General features: G+C 33.2%; 1 protein-coding gene across 1 annotated transcript in view; it reads right to left on the reverse strand.

Annotated features, from left to right (window-relative positions):
• LOC127164066 (glutamate receptor ionotropic, kainate 2) overlaps window positions 1-8,047 on the reverse strand; it is a 45,283-nt gene extending 37,236 nt beyond the window's left edge. Inside the window, exon 1 of the mRNA XM_051107723.1 lies at window positions 7,690-8,047. Within this exon, the coding sequence (XP_050963680.1) occupies window positions 7,690-7,831 (142 nt within the window). The 5' untranslated portion in view covers window positions 7,832-8,047. The remainder of the gene's footprint in view (window positions 1-7,689) is intronic.
• Window positions 8,048-16,550: the final 8,503 nt, after the last annotated feature.

Below are 16,550 nucleotides of genomic sequence, written 5' to 3' on the forward strand. Positions count from 1 at the left end.
ACAAAATTTGTGAATATATATATATATATAAGTATAATTATTTAAAGTTATTAATATTTAATATATATTAAGTATTTAGTGTATTTAATGTAAATACTTTCCAAATATTCTGTTTTTTAATATTTTATATGCAATTCAAATGCATAAATCTTAACATTCTAAATATAGCTGTAAATTGTGTATGTGTGTTTTAATTTTTCAAAATTGAGATTTATGCATCTGAAAGAATAAATAAGCTTTTCATTGATGTATGAATCTGAGGATGCAAAAAAATCAAAATATTGAGAAAATGGCCTTTAAAGTTGTTCAAATGAAGTTCTTAGCAATGCATATTACTAATCAAAAATTAGGTTTTGATATATTTACGGTATGAAATTTACAAAATATCTTAATGGAACATGATCTTTACTTAATATCCTAATGATTTTTGCCATAAAATAAAAATTGATCATTTTGACCCAAACAATGTATTTTTGGCTATTGCTACAAATATACCTGTGCTCCAGGGTCACATATTACTGTAAAAAAAAATTAGCATAATATTTTGTAAATATTTAATGAAAATAATTACTTTGTCAATATTCTAATTTTTGTACTTTAGATGCAATTCAAACAAATTTTAATACACAAAACTTACATATTTAATGTAAATTTTGTGAATATTCACAAAAACTTTTTATATAGAGTTTAAATATATGAATCTTAACTATAAATAATTGGTTTGTAAATATTCTGAATATTTTTTTGTGTGTAAAGGTTCACCTGTAATCGTACGGCTGCCGTCATGATCCTCTCTCACCTGCTCTTGTATTTCTTTGTCAGTCCAGATAGAGATCTGTGTTAAGGATTTGTACAGCACACACACACACACACACACACACACGAGTCTCTGCAGATATCGATTAGTTTCTGAAGGTCTCCTGACTGTCATTCTCAGCTTCAGTGTGAAGATCACATCTGTTGAACAGACGACGCTCACAAACACACAGGAAACGTCTTCAGTCTCCTCTGGCCTGATGGATGACGTTTCCTTCAGACGCACAAACTTATTACATTCTCAGCTGTTGAGCTGTGCCTGCGCTTCATGATCAAAGTCAATTAAAAAATTAGCTATTGATCAAATGCTAATTTTGATCAGTGGTTAGAATTGAGAAAACCGGCTCCTGCAGGAATACTTCAGCCCTCTTTTATGTAATGAATGTATTGTCAAATTAAATTAAAATAAATAAAAAGAGACATAGAAATAATAATTTAGAAAATTAGAAATAATAATGCATAAAAATAAAATAATGTAAACAAAAGAGTTATTAAAAGAAAACAGTTAAATAACAAAATTCAATCAGATATTGCAATTTGGATTCAATCATTTAGGTCTTTAATGAATTTTAATGACATTCTAAAATAAAAAAGTAAAATAAGGTAAATTAAATAATACGTAGAAAATAATAATATATAAAATAATGCATAAATAAAATGTATAAAATAAGTTAGAAGTATTCCATCAAATATTGCAATTTGCAATAAATATTTTAGGTCTTTAATGAATGTACTGTTGAGCCTCCTACAATAATATAAATAAATAAATAAATAAATAGTAAATAATAATAATAAATAAAACAAAATATTTAAAAAAAACATTGCAGTATGCTGTTGATCTCTCAAACCTAAAACAAAATAAAATAAATTTTAGTGTTTTTTTCACATGCTGTTTGATTGTGTATGGCAAAACCAAGCAAACATGAAAATATAATATAATACACACTTATAATTGCATAATTATAAACAGTGAAGTGACTTTTGTGCGGAGCAGCATTTCCTTCCAGTGGAGCCAAAATCAACAGGAACTGACCCAGAAGCATGAACACACAAAGCACGGATGAGTCCAAACCATGTGTGTGTGTGAATGATTCCATGCGTATGCATGCGTGTGTGTGTGTGTGTGTGTGTGTGTGTGTGAATGTGAACAGCAGCACATGAAACGTAGTGCTGTTTCATTCATGACCTTTGGAGCGTCTCAGACGAGACACGCAACCATCACTGACTCACATCATCTACAGACAAACCTCTCTCGCCCTCTCTCTTTCTTTCTCTCTCATTTGACCTCTGACCTGCATCTCCCAGGGTTCGTTTTGATGTTTGTGAGGATGTGAAGACAATCCTTCAAACTCTCTCTGAACTGCCGTTCTGTTACAGGAATATTTTACAGGAAAAGCAAACACTCTGTCGTTATCGACTCCAAACCTGCCGGCTGTTTTCAACATCAGAAGCTGAAAGAGCCGAAATCTCTGCAGGGTTTGTGAGTAAAGTGAGCAGAATCACTCACGTGAATGAAGAGCTGCGTTCATAAATCAGGCCTCAATCTCGCATGATCAACTCTGATCTGAACTAAATTGTCCTTGTGAGCAGAAATCATGTCATTATTACTGACAGTCAAACTTAACGTTTAACATATATGTGCACTTGATTTACCCTGGACATAAATCATTTATGAAAACAAGAGTAAATATAAATAAAAAATAAAGTATATTAAATATGAATTCATTAATTTTCATTTTTTAACTAATTTATGTAATATATTTTGTATATATGATATTGTATATTCTATATATATATGATATTTTATGTATATATATATATATATATATATATATATATATATATATATATATATGTATAATTTTTCAATTATATTTTTCATTATGATTTGTATTATGTAATCTGTATGTAAAATATAATTAATGTATTTTTTAATTATTATTGTTATATTATTTAATGTAATTTATTTCTAATTTATACAATATCTATTTTATATAACTTGTATATTATTAAATTATTTTTTATTTTTATTAGAAAAAAATTACATCATTATTAGTATTATATAGTTTACAAATAAATTATCATTTAATTTAAAAAAGATATTTAATATAATTTAATTGATCAAATTTATATAACATCTAATTTGTGAAATTTTATTTTATAATTGAAAAATTACATGATTATTAGTATTGTAGAATTTATATATAAATTATATTTAAATTTATTTTTAAATAATTTAAATAAAATATTTAATATAAAATGTATTGTTTTAAAATGTAAAATATTTATAATTTAAATGAAAGAAATATATATATATATATATATATATATATATATATATATATAATTTGACATTTAAAATATTTCAGATTTAAAAAATGTAGTGTGCATAAAATGCATTTTATTGCAGTTGATGTTGAACACATGAATGTGCTGGTGTTTGTGTGAGGATGTGTGTGTTGTGCTGAAGCTGTGGCCGCTGGAAACAGTGAATCAATCCATCTTCCTGCGCCGGATCGCTCGTCTCTCTCTCTCTGACTGGTGTGTGCCGCGCATGCTAATAGCTAATGGATTTCTGCTTTGTTCTTGAAAGCTCTGCTTGTATTTTTAAACCGTGAAAGGTGCAATTTGCTGCCGGAGAAAATAGTCGTGCCATTTCTGCTGTCTGACACGGAGCTTTGAGTCGTTTGGTTCTCGTTTAAGTGCGGTTTAATGCACGTTGTGGTCCCGAAAGCTCAGGATCTCACAGGACGACGTGTGAATCCTTCATCAATACACCTGATGATCAGCAGGAGATTCTGCTTGTTTTACAGCATCGTCATCCATTGTGAAACGTGATGCTCACATAAAACTGACTTGATTTGACACGTACAAGCAATAAACGGCAAAAAGCAACACCTCAGTAAAACCACATCAGACCAGCGCTAAGAACCTGCAGTGTCATACACATCACTGCCATTAATGATGTCATTCAAGTGTCAGCATAGGGCTGTATTTGTTTTACTTTAATTGTATATAATAAAATAATTAAAATTATGGAAAATAGACCCAGAATTGAGAATTACTAATTAAATATTAATATGATTACTGATTAAATATTTAATTATTTAATTATTTATAATATAATATAGTATAATGCAAGCTGATCAAACTCACAAACCTTAGTTTTGACCAATTTTGAATGCATTATTAATATATATATATATATATATATATATTAATATTAATGATGCTTTATTGCTGTAAATATAATATAATATAATATAATATAATATGGTCCAATGATACCCACAAACCTTAAATTTGACTAATTATAAATGCATTATTTATTATTTATTTTACTTGGAATTATTCTAAAAATAAAATTAAATAACTTAATTTTGACCTACTTTGAGTGCATTATTTTTACTTGGAATCCTAATAATATAATTAATAAATAAATAAATAAAATATATAATAATTATTTATCAAATAAAATAAATTTGGATCTTAGTGCACTTTACAAGTGTGTGCACTTTTTTTATTATTATTAATTAATTCATCTCTCCCTGTCAGCATTTAAAAATATGATTGTAATTGAAACAGCATAATTATTACGACTATCTTATGTAATTGCAATCAGAACAAATAACTGTGATCAGACGATTAATTAATAATCGTGACCAAAATCACAGCAAACTCTGAATGGCACATAAACTACATTTCACAAATCTTGCATCAGATGTTATGAATAAAGAAACACTCAAAGAGCTGAATCAATAATGAGCTGAGCTTCATTACCACTGATTAATGAGTCATGAGACACTATAGCAACCGCTCACAGCATCCTAGCAACCACAGAACAATGAGCATGACTCAGAACACCTTAGCAACTGCATAGTAACACCCTGACAACAGCCTATCGTCATAGCGATAAGTAAAACAGAAGTCACAGTTCCTTCAGAACAAATGAATCATAATGAATCGTGACTCAGTGTTCATAAGTCATCATATTTTTCCCACACTGGGTAAGTGGTGATTGATGGATATTCATATATTTGCTCTAAGATGCAATAAAAAAAATAAAAATAAAAATACAATAAAATAAAAAATAAAATATATATATATATATATATATATAAAATAACACAAAGTTACAAATGGTGTTTAAAATCCTAACGCTTTTTCTGGTAAGGTCTCATTAAACAAATCCTTAAAAAATTGTTCTGAATAAAATCATCATCTGCATCACAGCTAATGTTGTTAACTAAAACTACTTAAAACATTTTAGTTCATTGAAATAAAGCTGAAATAAAATATAAATGTTAGATTGAGAAAATACAGTTCGAAAGCTGAAGCACGACAGTGGAAATAACTAAAACTAAAACTGAATTAAAAATAAAATTGAAATAAATTAAACCTGTAAATAGTAATATAAAAAAATTAACTAATAGACTAATAAAAATAATAAAACTACGTAATTAAAATTACTAAAAATGTAACTAAAAAACATAAAATATAAAAACAAAAGCAAATTTCAAAATCTAAAAAAAAAACTTTACTATGTAATTACATTATATTGTTATTTAAACAGTAAAATATCACTGGTCTACTTGCATAAAAAGCAGAACTGTCCAACAAGATAAATGCCATTAAAATGCCATTAGTGAATATTTCTGAGTCACAACATATAAAGAGTCAATAAATCACTGAATCATAACAGAGTAAATAAATTGCTGAATTGCAAGAGAGTAAATTAATTGCTGAATCATAACAGAGTAAATGAATCGCTGAGTCATAACAGTAAATGAATCGCTGAGTCATAACAGAGTAAAATGAATCAGAGTCATAACAGAGGAAATGAATCTTTTTTTTCTGAACACATAAGGACAGTTTGAGAAGTGTCATGATTCTTTCAGACAAACGTCTACTAGCTGTGTGATCACAAACCCTTCTCAGATATGAACACAGTGCAGGTGTGATTCATTAACTCCTTAAAGCCACTTGTTAAGATTGAATCACATCCTTGAGCTGAATCTTTATGTAAAGCACTAACTCACTCCTCCAACTGCTTCATTTGTAATAAACTCCATGATAACAGCATCAGTTAAGAGAGTAATGAGTAACGTTCACACGTGCTGACGTGTGTCAGATTGAGTAAACGAGGATGTGACAGTAAGCGAGCGTCCGTCTGATGTGTGTATGAGGCTCGCGGATGAACAAAGATGCTCTTCACACACGCAGAGGCTCATAGCAGAGCGGACGCGCGCCGACTCTTAAACACACACACACACAGGCCGCATGTGTGCGAGTCTGACCGTCCGCCTGTGGCTTCAGCAACACACACACGTTAATGAAGGCCTGTGACACCGAAGACTGATGAAGACGAGCCAGCGAGTCGTTTATGAGGATCACAGAACCACTGAGATCACGCAGACTTCATAAACACAGCCGTTCATCACGTGAGACTGACCCGTGAAGGCCTTCGCTAACCAAACACTGCGTTTCAGGCGTCACACACTTTCACTGTGTTTACTTCTGGACATATTGCACAGATATCATAACACAGCAATTTGGGGTGGTTTTGTCGTGCACATGTCCGATAGATTCACACTGCTTATGCAAGAATGAAAACACGGTCATAATCTAGTTTCGAATAATCAAGGTCTGTTTTCCCACATTTTTCATTAAATAAACTCAATGCATGCATATTTGTTCATATGTCACTGTAAAGAGCCTAAATGTGCTGTCTTTACCATTACAAACTATTTCTGTCTGTATATAACATGCCATGAAACTGTATTTTGCATTGAAATATTCTTTTGTCCTTACAGAAATGGCATTATAAAACAATTTTTTTCATTAGCTAGTTTCCATCTAAGTTGCAAAATGAATTTCTATTAATTTTCAAATGCCAACTGAATTCATTTTTTTAAACGTATTACATTTACGTTTATTTAAATTTTACATTTATTATTAATTAAATGCGTTCCTTTCATTTATTTTTAATGTATTTAAATGCAGATTTCTAGTTCTATTATTACACTTATATGCAAATTTAATTTCTGATAAGTTGATGTTGTATAAATTACTGTTCTTGTATTAAACACTAATTTGCTTTACTTAATACATTTGTTATAGATTTAAATCTTACCTTTATTATTTAAATTCTTATTTATTTTGTATTTTTTATTTACATGCATAATTAATTTCTAAGTATTATTACATTTAATTTTTTAAATATTTATTTTAAGATTATTATTGTATAAATATTACTGTATTATTGAACAAACTTCTAATATAATGCTTTTTTAATTTGTTCTAAATGCAATTTTAAACCCATTTAATTTCTTCTTATTATTTATTGTAATTCATTATTTTTTATATAATCAATTATACTTAATATAATTTTCTTTTAAGTTATTGTTGTATATATTATTACTGTGTTATTGTATGAATTATTACTGTATTTTCTTTTTAAAAAAGTCGTAATCAAAATACTGTGGTATGACTTTGTATTTTCCGACAATATTTATGTAGACAAAAGTCACTAAAGAAAGCACAACAAATCTGGATTGTGAAGTGTCTGGCGTTAAATAAAGTGCTAATGATCTCAAAATGCACAATAGATCAGTCCGTGCTTAATATTTATGGTAATTTTGTAGAGTATTTGACTCTTTTGAGATCATAACCCCAGTCTGACGTGTTTGACAACATCAGACCGGGTGATTATCGATCTTCACACACAGATGTGATTCGGCGAGGCCTGATGTCAGATGCTGTGATATCTCTCTCTCTCTCACACACACACACACACACACACACACACACACATGAATGAATCAGTCAATGAATCAGTCGCGGTGACTCAATAAATAATCGATCAGCTCTCACCGAATCTGAGCACGTGCGGCATCCCGCTCGAACCGGCGACGAACATCAGCACCGTCAGTCTGATCACGAGCCCCGGTAACCGGAGGAGAGCTCCGCTCCTCACCACCACCACCATCATCATCATCCTCATCATCATCCTCATCTCCGGCTTCACAAACACGGCTGACGCGTCCGTGCGCGTGACACCATCACGGCATGACCGTCCGCGGTCCGCGCGCGACTCTCCGGTTCACGGGTCCGTGTGTGTGCGCGTGGAGACGAGCGGGAAATCCGCGCATGAGTGGGGTCGAACCGGAGCCGCGATACCATCAGCGAGCGCGAGCGCGATACTGCACTGCCGCACCGAATCTAACGGGCATCTCACGGAGACTGGGAGTCTGCGCGCGGGCGGGCGGGCGGGCGGGAGGGGGCGCGTTCATTCAGACGAGCGCGTCACGCACCTGATCGAACGCGTCAGACTGACCCAGAATATCGCTGCACTCAACAAAAGTGCCAACAAGTAGTCTCAGGACTGTTTGGACGATTTGTTTGGACGTGTACCATGGTAATACAGAGCAGATTCCGTTCGAAAACAGCGAGTGAATGAGATGTGAACTGAGCGCGGGTCGCAGCTGCCGTTCAGCACCACGGACAGAGACACACCGCTCCATCGGACTCGGCTTCAGCTTTATTTATTTATCATCGCATGACCTCAGCCATCTATTGTTCATGATTTTTTCATGTCATGTCAGTCACTAGAATGACGCCATGAACTCATACAGGTTCAGTCCTCCTGGAAAAAAAACAGGAGTAAAGAGCTTTTGCTTAGAAATTATATTTTTATAATTTAAAGTAAGATTAATATTATTATTTTTAATTCATTATTCATTCTACAGTGAACAAGTGGGTTTAGATATAAATCTCACTGAGAAATTGTTCGTAAATTTCACAATTAATTACAAAGACATGGCACATTGAATAAAGCAGAAAAAAAAGTAGAATGACTGAAATACCTTTTTTTTTTTTTTTGTAAAACGTACTCCAGTAAATTTTTTTAACTTTGGAACTTTTTTTTTATAATTGTATAAAAAAAAAAATTAATATCATTTATTATATTTATTAATTATTGTATTAATTAATTATAGAAAAAAAAGTATATTTTGCATAATGAAAATATTTTTCAATCTTGTTGTCATTATTGTAATGTAATGTTTACGGGTTCAGGCATTTTTATATTTTCAAACAATATTATTATTTAATATATTTTAATTCATTATTAATTATTAAAATGATAAAAAAATATTAAAATGAAAATTATTTTTAAAAAGTAATTATACACTGAACAAATGGGTGTGGAAACAAATTTCACTCAGAAATTGCTAGTAAATTTCACATGTAATTACAAAGACATGGCACATTGAATGAAACGTGAAAATTTGAAGTAGACTATTTTTTTACTATTTTTTGTAAAACATACTTCAGTAATATTTTTTTTTATTTAGAACTGAAAAATCATTTTTGATAATTACATACATACAAGATTTAATTAAATTTGTAAATAATATATTATTTTTATTAATTATTATATTAATTAATTACATAATAAAAATATATTTGGCATGATAAGAATACATTTTAGGACCATGAATATATTTTGCAATCTCATTGTCATTACTGTAATGTAATGTAATGTAATGTAACTGTAAAAAAATGATCTATAATTTCTGTGTCAGTTTTTCAGACAGGAATGTCTTTCATTTGATGTTTAAGCAATAAAAAAGACGTCATTTTTTTTTAGGGAAAATATAATTTCCTGATTTTCTCTGTGGATTTTGAAGTGAAACATGACCTAGACATTTCCACATGAGATTCAGCAGTTCACTAGACTAAATCATCTCAAGGTTTGTCCCTCGGCAGCGTGATGAGGACGTGTTGGGCGTTTTACACTCAGAGCTGGAGACAGAGACACTGAAAGAGGCTTTTGATTCACTGAGAGACACGCTGAGATCAACAGAGCGCTTGTGAGACACACACACACAGAAGGACAGGTTTCTCCAGGGTTCTGGATATAGTGAGTGAGACTGAGGTAAAGCTAAAATGATCTGTGTCAAAAGGGGCTCAAACACACACACACACACACACGCATACACACACTGATCTACAGGAGGTCCCTGAGGGATTGACAGTGTGAAGATGCAGATGATGAAGTTTGTCACTCACATAACTGCAAACACACACACACACACACACACGAATGCTGCTGTAAACAGAGAAATTGACTGTCTCAGACGCACGCCATCTGTGGCATTAGCATAATTATGGAAATAGGCAGAGAGGGTGTTATGGACCGACTGAACGGGATAACACACACACACATACACAGACACACACACCACCATATATGTATAAAACATGAGTAGAAGGATTTTGCAGTGACTCTTTCTGCAGGTTACATCATTACAACAGTAGCTGACAACAAACCTTTATGAGTGACTCACAGAATTCATTCAGCTGATTCATTTAGCTGCATCAATTCATGATAGAAATGACTTTGTTTATAAATGAGTGATTGAATCATGCATTCAACTGATTCATTTAGCTGCACTGATTCATTCTGGATCCATTCAGGTGACAGTCTTTATGAATTAGTCATAGAATCATTCAAACAATCAATTAATTCAGCTACACTGATTCATTTTGGAACAATACGAATGACTTTTTTTTTATGGATGAGTCCTTGAATCATTCACTCAACTGATTCATTAAGCTACACTGATTCATTTTGGAATGTTACAAATTACTTTCTTTCTGGAGTTATTGAATCATCCATTCAACTGATTAATTTAGCTAAATTTATTCATTTAGAAATGATATAAATTACTGTCTTTATGAATGAATCATTGAATTATTAAATCAACCGATTCACTCAGCTACACTAATACATTTGGCAGTGATGCAAATTACTTTCTTTATGGATGAGTTTTTAAATCATTCATTTAGCTGATTCATTAAGCTACACTGATTCATTTGGGAACGATACAAATGACTCTCTTTATGAATGCGTCGTTGAATTATTCATTTCACTGTTTTGTTCACACATTCAGTCAGTCACTTGTTCAGTCTCTAATGTCACTATACAAAAAGTTTTGCTTTAATAGCTCAGTCATCTCGATTTCTATATTAGGGTTCATTTAAGCATCCACTTTATCTCAGCTGATATATGAGAAGAAATAGGTGAGTCAATAGTTGTTATACAGCACCAGTATAGAGCTAAGAATTATTGCAGATTATTTGCTTGGAGCAAAATTTAATCTGAAATGTTTGAGTTCATATTGAGATCTGACTTTTTGCCTTTGAAAGGAGACTTCAGCAGTGGTCTCCATTTGATTCATTTGCAATCACATTGCCATCTTGAAGAAGTAACTGAGATTAAAGAGGTCTGTGGTGTGATTTGCGTTCCCGCGGGATTTCACTCGACTTCTTCACTGTCCTGCTCTTGTTCTCTGTGTTTCTCAGTGTGATGACAGTGATGCGGATACCATGGTAACAGGACACTAATGCGGTGCGAGCGAGAGAATGACACACAAACACCATTCTCAGCGCGTCCGTCCTTTAACGAAGCTCTCGTTAGCATCCTGCTCAAACAGCCATTTACATACTGTAACAGGAGCAAACACGACATAAAACCTGCAGACGCCGTACACCACATACCACCAGACAATACTCTAATACACAGAAAATGACACACATATTGGGTGAAGTAATCAGTTTGTTAACGTTGAAGTATCAGCATTTCACTCAGCTTTCTGGTGCATTGCCTTCTCCAAGAAGGATATATATGATGCACGCTTGGATTTAACCAAATCATAACAGCTTTCAGTAATCACGAGTGTAACTATGATGCCTTAAAATGCTGTCTAGGTGGTTTTGGCGCAGATCTAGTATCAGACACTTGAGTGCACCAACAGATGTGAACATCTCATGTGTGGACATCTAAGACTTCTGTTCTCTGGAGGAAATGATTCATTTAACAGCAAAAAAACAGCCACGGAGCTGCGATCGCACACCTGCGCCACCCAGAGCGAGCGTACGACGAGAAAACAGACAGGTTTCAGCTGCTTCCCTTTGAGCCAATGGCCATAATTCACCAATTAAGAGCTTCAGTTCTGCTTTTAGCATCAAACGACTCGGATCCGACTGAATTAAATATGGATCAAAACAAGTTTGTCTAGCGGTGGTCATGAAGCTGTGAGAAGATTGTACAGTTGAGAAAAATACATCAAGGAAGTCGACATCGAAGTGGCAAAAAAAAAATCACAGATCTCTTTAATATCTTGATTGTTTCTTCTGTGGCAACAGGAACAAACAATAATAAACTCAGATGTAAACTCGCAGTTGCAAGGTAGGAGTTGTGAGATAAAAAGTTGCAATTACCAGTTTAGATCAAAACCATTAGAAATTTTCATTACAAACACCATTACAAACATTAAAAAACTTCAACTGTTAACCATTAAAGCAATTACCAAATGGTTTCCAGTAGCAGTGTTGCCAAGTTCACAGTTATCCTGCAGAATTAGGCTCCTTGTAAACTGTTGCTACAGGTTGATTATTCTCCCTCAAGGTTAAAAAATGTAAAATATACACTTACTTTTCTTTTTAGAAGCACGTGTGCTCCTAACTTAAAAAATTTAGGAGCACAGTCAAAATTTCAGGAGCACCTTCTAGTCAATAATCTAAAAGTCTGATCAAAAATTATCCTTCCTATTACGAGGTGATATTTGACTTCTTGAAGTGATTTACAGGGGAATTTGCTTTTACCTTTGTAATGACATTTTTCTAACTTCATTAAAAGCGTGTTATCTTTAAAAAAATAAAGATATTTTATAAGCTTTTTAAAATTCCTGTTAAAAACAACAGAAGAAGAACAAGTAGAATAAGAATAAGTAACCAAACAAATGAAATCAGTATCAACAAAATTAATTAGTTCTACAGAGGTGGCACAGGACAACACAAAAGTGTCTTGTAGGTGTATTTTCATATGTTTAATGAGGCTCAGAGGTGGCATGCGTGCAATCAAATTCATAAATTCATGTTGAGATTAATGTTTTAAGTATAACATTTTTAATACAGCAATATTAAATGATTTAAATAACTGAAAAGACACATTTTAAAAATGAAACTAAATCTGCCATTTAATTACTGAATCATTCATTCATTTGATTCGTTCGAACGGCTGATTCATTCAGGAATAAAGCAAGTGACTCTTTATGAATGGGAAATTGAATCATTGACTCACTAGATTCGTTTTAAAAAGGCATGTACATTTATAAAGGAAACAGTGCTGTGTTTGAATGGAGATGCATTGCAGCTCAGTTGTAACTTGTTTCAAACTCTTTTGATGACGAAATAGAGCAAAATCAGGCAATAGTGTTATAGTCAGACGATGTAAGTACTTAATATTAACTGCTTGTTTATTTAACTGTTGTTTTAAATCAGTATCACATTTATAAACTCCCTTAAATATCATTCAAAGCTGTCACTCATCTCACAAAGTTTCATTACAAATGAACGAAGCTCTCTACACTGCGCAATCAATCTCTTATTTACACTCTCTCTACACTTTGTTTATGAAAGGATTGGTGAGAGATGTCTGTGATTCATTACTCAACATTGCAAAAACACGTTGAAGCCTCAGTGCAAACACAGATATGCTGATGGGATCAGTCGAACTGATGCTCCGAAATATTTTTTCATAGTCGCACGCAGTAGTATGGTCACACTGTCCTGTAGCAGTGACTGTAAAATATGTGATTTAGGTTTGAGGTTTTGATATTTGGACAGGGTCATTGGGCTTGTTTTTGATTTGCTTTTGGACTGGTTTTGTTATATAGACCTGGCAACCCTGTCCACTAGTGTGTTTCAGGCCGTATTATCCCATTAGGATTTAGTGGTTTTAGCATGTATGCTAATAGAAGGCAACAAATTATCAGTAGAGACCCACAAGGGACCATTACAGTTCCCATTATAGCCATTACAAATGCTATAGAGGTTCCTGTTGTTTGTTTTTCAGCGGGCTTCATTAATATCATTGTCCCCAACAAAAAAGTTTTTCTTTCATAGCTCTCAATTTCTTAGTTATAGTTGGCTTTCTGTATCTTACTCATCAACACCAGTGTTAGAAAAACTCTTGTTTTGATCCACATTTAATTCGATCAGATCAGTAGTCATAAAACTTCAAAGTGGCAACAAAAAATCACAGATCTCTTTAATATCTTGATATTAAGAATTAGGCTCCTTAAAAGATGTGACATAGTGTGTATAACATTGATTGTACAACATGTGGGAGGTGGTTTATGTTGATTTTAATATTTGGATAGAGTCATTGGGCCCGTTTTGGTCTGTTTTCTGATTGGTGATTAGACTGGTTTTGTTACATAGACCTGGCAACCCTGCCCAGTAGTGTGTTTCACTATCCATATTCCATTAGGATTTAGTGGTTATACCAATAGAAGGCAACAAATTACCAATAGAGACCCACAAAGGACCATTACAATTCCCATTATAGCCATTACAAGTGCTGTAGAGGTTCCTGTTGTTTGTTTTTCAGCAGGCTTCTAATATCATTGTCCCCAACAAGAAGGCTTTTCTTTCATAGCTCTTCATTTTCTTAGTTATTGTCCGCTTTCTGCAACTTACTCATCAGCACCAGTGTTAGAAAAACTCTTGTTTTGATCCACACTTAATTCAGTCAGATCAGTGGTCATAAAACTTGAATATCGTACAGATGAGAAAACATCAAAGTGCCGAAAACATTCACTGCTCTATTTAAAATCTCTTTTCTTTCTCCCGTGGCAACAGGAACAAACAGTTCAACAAATAGGTACATTATTAATAACGGTAATCAGAGTAAACAGTTCTTCGGCCGAAAGCGCTTCATTAACTTCGATGTTGCCGAGCAACGCAGCAACTAAACTGAACTCGCGGCCTAGCGCAGATGAGCTACGGGCCCTCGGTGGAAACACGCGAGCGATTTATTCATTCAGATCTGTACCTGAGATCTGTGTGATCTCCGAAAGAGCAAGCTCTGAGCAATGAAGCGTTCCTGCGGGAGGCACCATGCCGAGAGTGAGAACGATCACAACAGCTTGGACGGCAAACCGCTAACAGCTTGTTAGCAAAGCGAGTTGGCAGCGAGCGAGACCGAGGCGCTTCACAACCCTCTGTATTCGGTCTCTTTCTGTGTTTCTCACTCGCAGAATGTGTTTACAAGCTGGTTTCTGAGCGTCGGCGAACAGGCCGCAATAAAGGCGCGTAATAATAAACGCGCTAGAACAATCAAAACTCTCAATGTAAAGTGCACATTCACGCTTCTTCCCGCTCTCGTGTTACACGACTTAATGAAAATGCCATATCTGCCGTACTCACACGCTCAAAACCACAGAGAAAAGAGCCCGCCGAGCTCCCCGAGGGCTTATTGCAGTAATTACGATTTTCATAAACCCTTTTGTGAGAGGAAAGCTCTCCGCATTGTATCTGAGGCCCAAAATGGAGGAGAATTTCGCTGCGGTTCCGCGCGAGGATTAATTATCACAAGTGAGTACCTTCATTCACTCGGGGAAATTTCAAAGACGTTTGACGAGCTCTGAGAAATCTGGAAGAAATGGCGGTTTGCGGCGCTGACTGGAACAAAACGGTGATCTAGGAAACGAGCGGCCTGTGCTCTCTTATTAGATTCTCATTTGTGTTTATTGATTTGACAGATGATTCATTCACTGACAAACATGACCAACATGCACACAAAACAACAAACTTGTTTTTAGAAAGCAACCTTGCTAGTGACCATTTCACACGTGTAATGTAATGTAATGTAATGTAATGTAATGTGGGCCTAATGGATGGCAGTCTTATCTACAGTGATTTAAACACTATATTTATTGAATATGTATCGCTGTAAAACAGCACCATTATGTTATTTGAACTTATTTCTTCTCTTTAACTCAAGTTGTCTGGACAAGTTTTGTGCTTTGAACTCAAGTTTAATATGTTTTTAAAAATTAAACTTACACTAAAAATGCTGCATTAAAAACAACCTTCTGTTTAACCCAACCTTCTGGGTAGTTTTATTTAACTCAGCTGTTGCTTAAATACTGTATTTCTTGCTTAAAATCAACCCAAAATAGGTTTATTATTTTATTCAAGATTTGTTAATGTGTTGATATAAATAATAAGTTGAATAAATAATCAAAAAAATGTACAACCTATTTTGGGTTCATTTTAAGATATAGGTTTAGTCATATAGTAATTTTTAAACAATAGTTGAATTAAATAAAACTACCCAGAAGGTTGAGTTAAACAGTTATTAACCCAGCATTTGTTAGAGTGAAGTAATCCATTGTCTTGACTATTTGTGAGTTGAAACAAAAGTTATCTTCGAGTTGAGTTAACTTATGTTTAGTTGAGTTTACTCACATTTTGAAGGCAACAGGTGAACTTTCATTACGTTTAACCAGCTGGAATTTTTTTATCGTCAAGATTGTTGTTTCCTGTTTTCGATTAATGATATGTTTTATATAATAAATATATGAGTTTAAGTTTTAATGTAGTGAGTGTGGATTTACTTTACGTTTTTATTTTAGTTTTTCTAAAATGAAAGAAAAAGAATATATTGAGTTTAAATATATTTTATAAAGTTATGAATTTAAGGCTATAAAGATTACAAACTCTGCGTGTCTGTTTATTTTTTTCTGGTGAATATTTTTTTAAATAATTAAATCTTTAAGTTTATAAACACACACATATATATATAACAATATATTATATATAGTTCTGTTTATATTACAAAATAATGTTTGTATCAGAAAATTTTAAGTTTATATTGCAAA

The sequence above is a fragment of the Labeo rohita genome, chromosome 4 (genome assembly GCF_022985175.1).
Source record: "Labeo rohita strain BAU-BD-2019 chromosome 4, IGBB_LRoh.1.0, whole genome shotgun sequence".
Classification (NCBI taxonomy): Eukaryota; Metazoa; Chordata; class Actinopteri; order Cypriniformes; family Cyprinidae; genus Labeo; species Labeo rohita.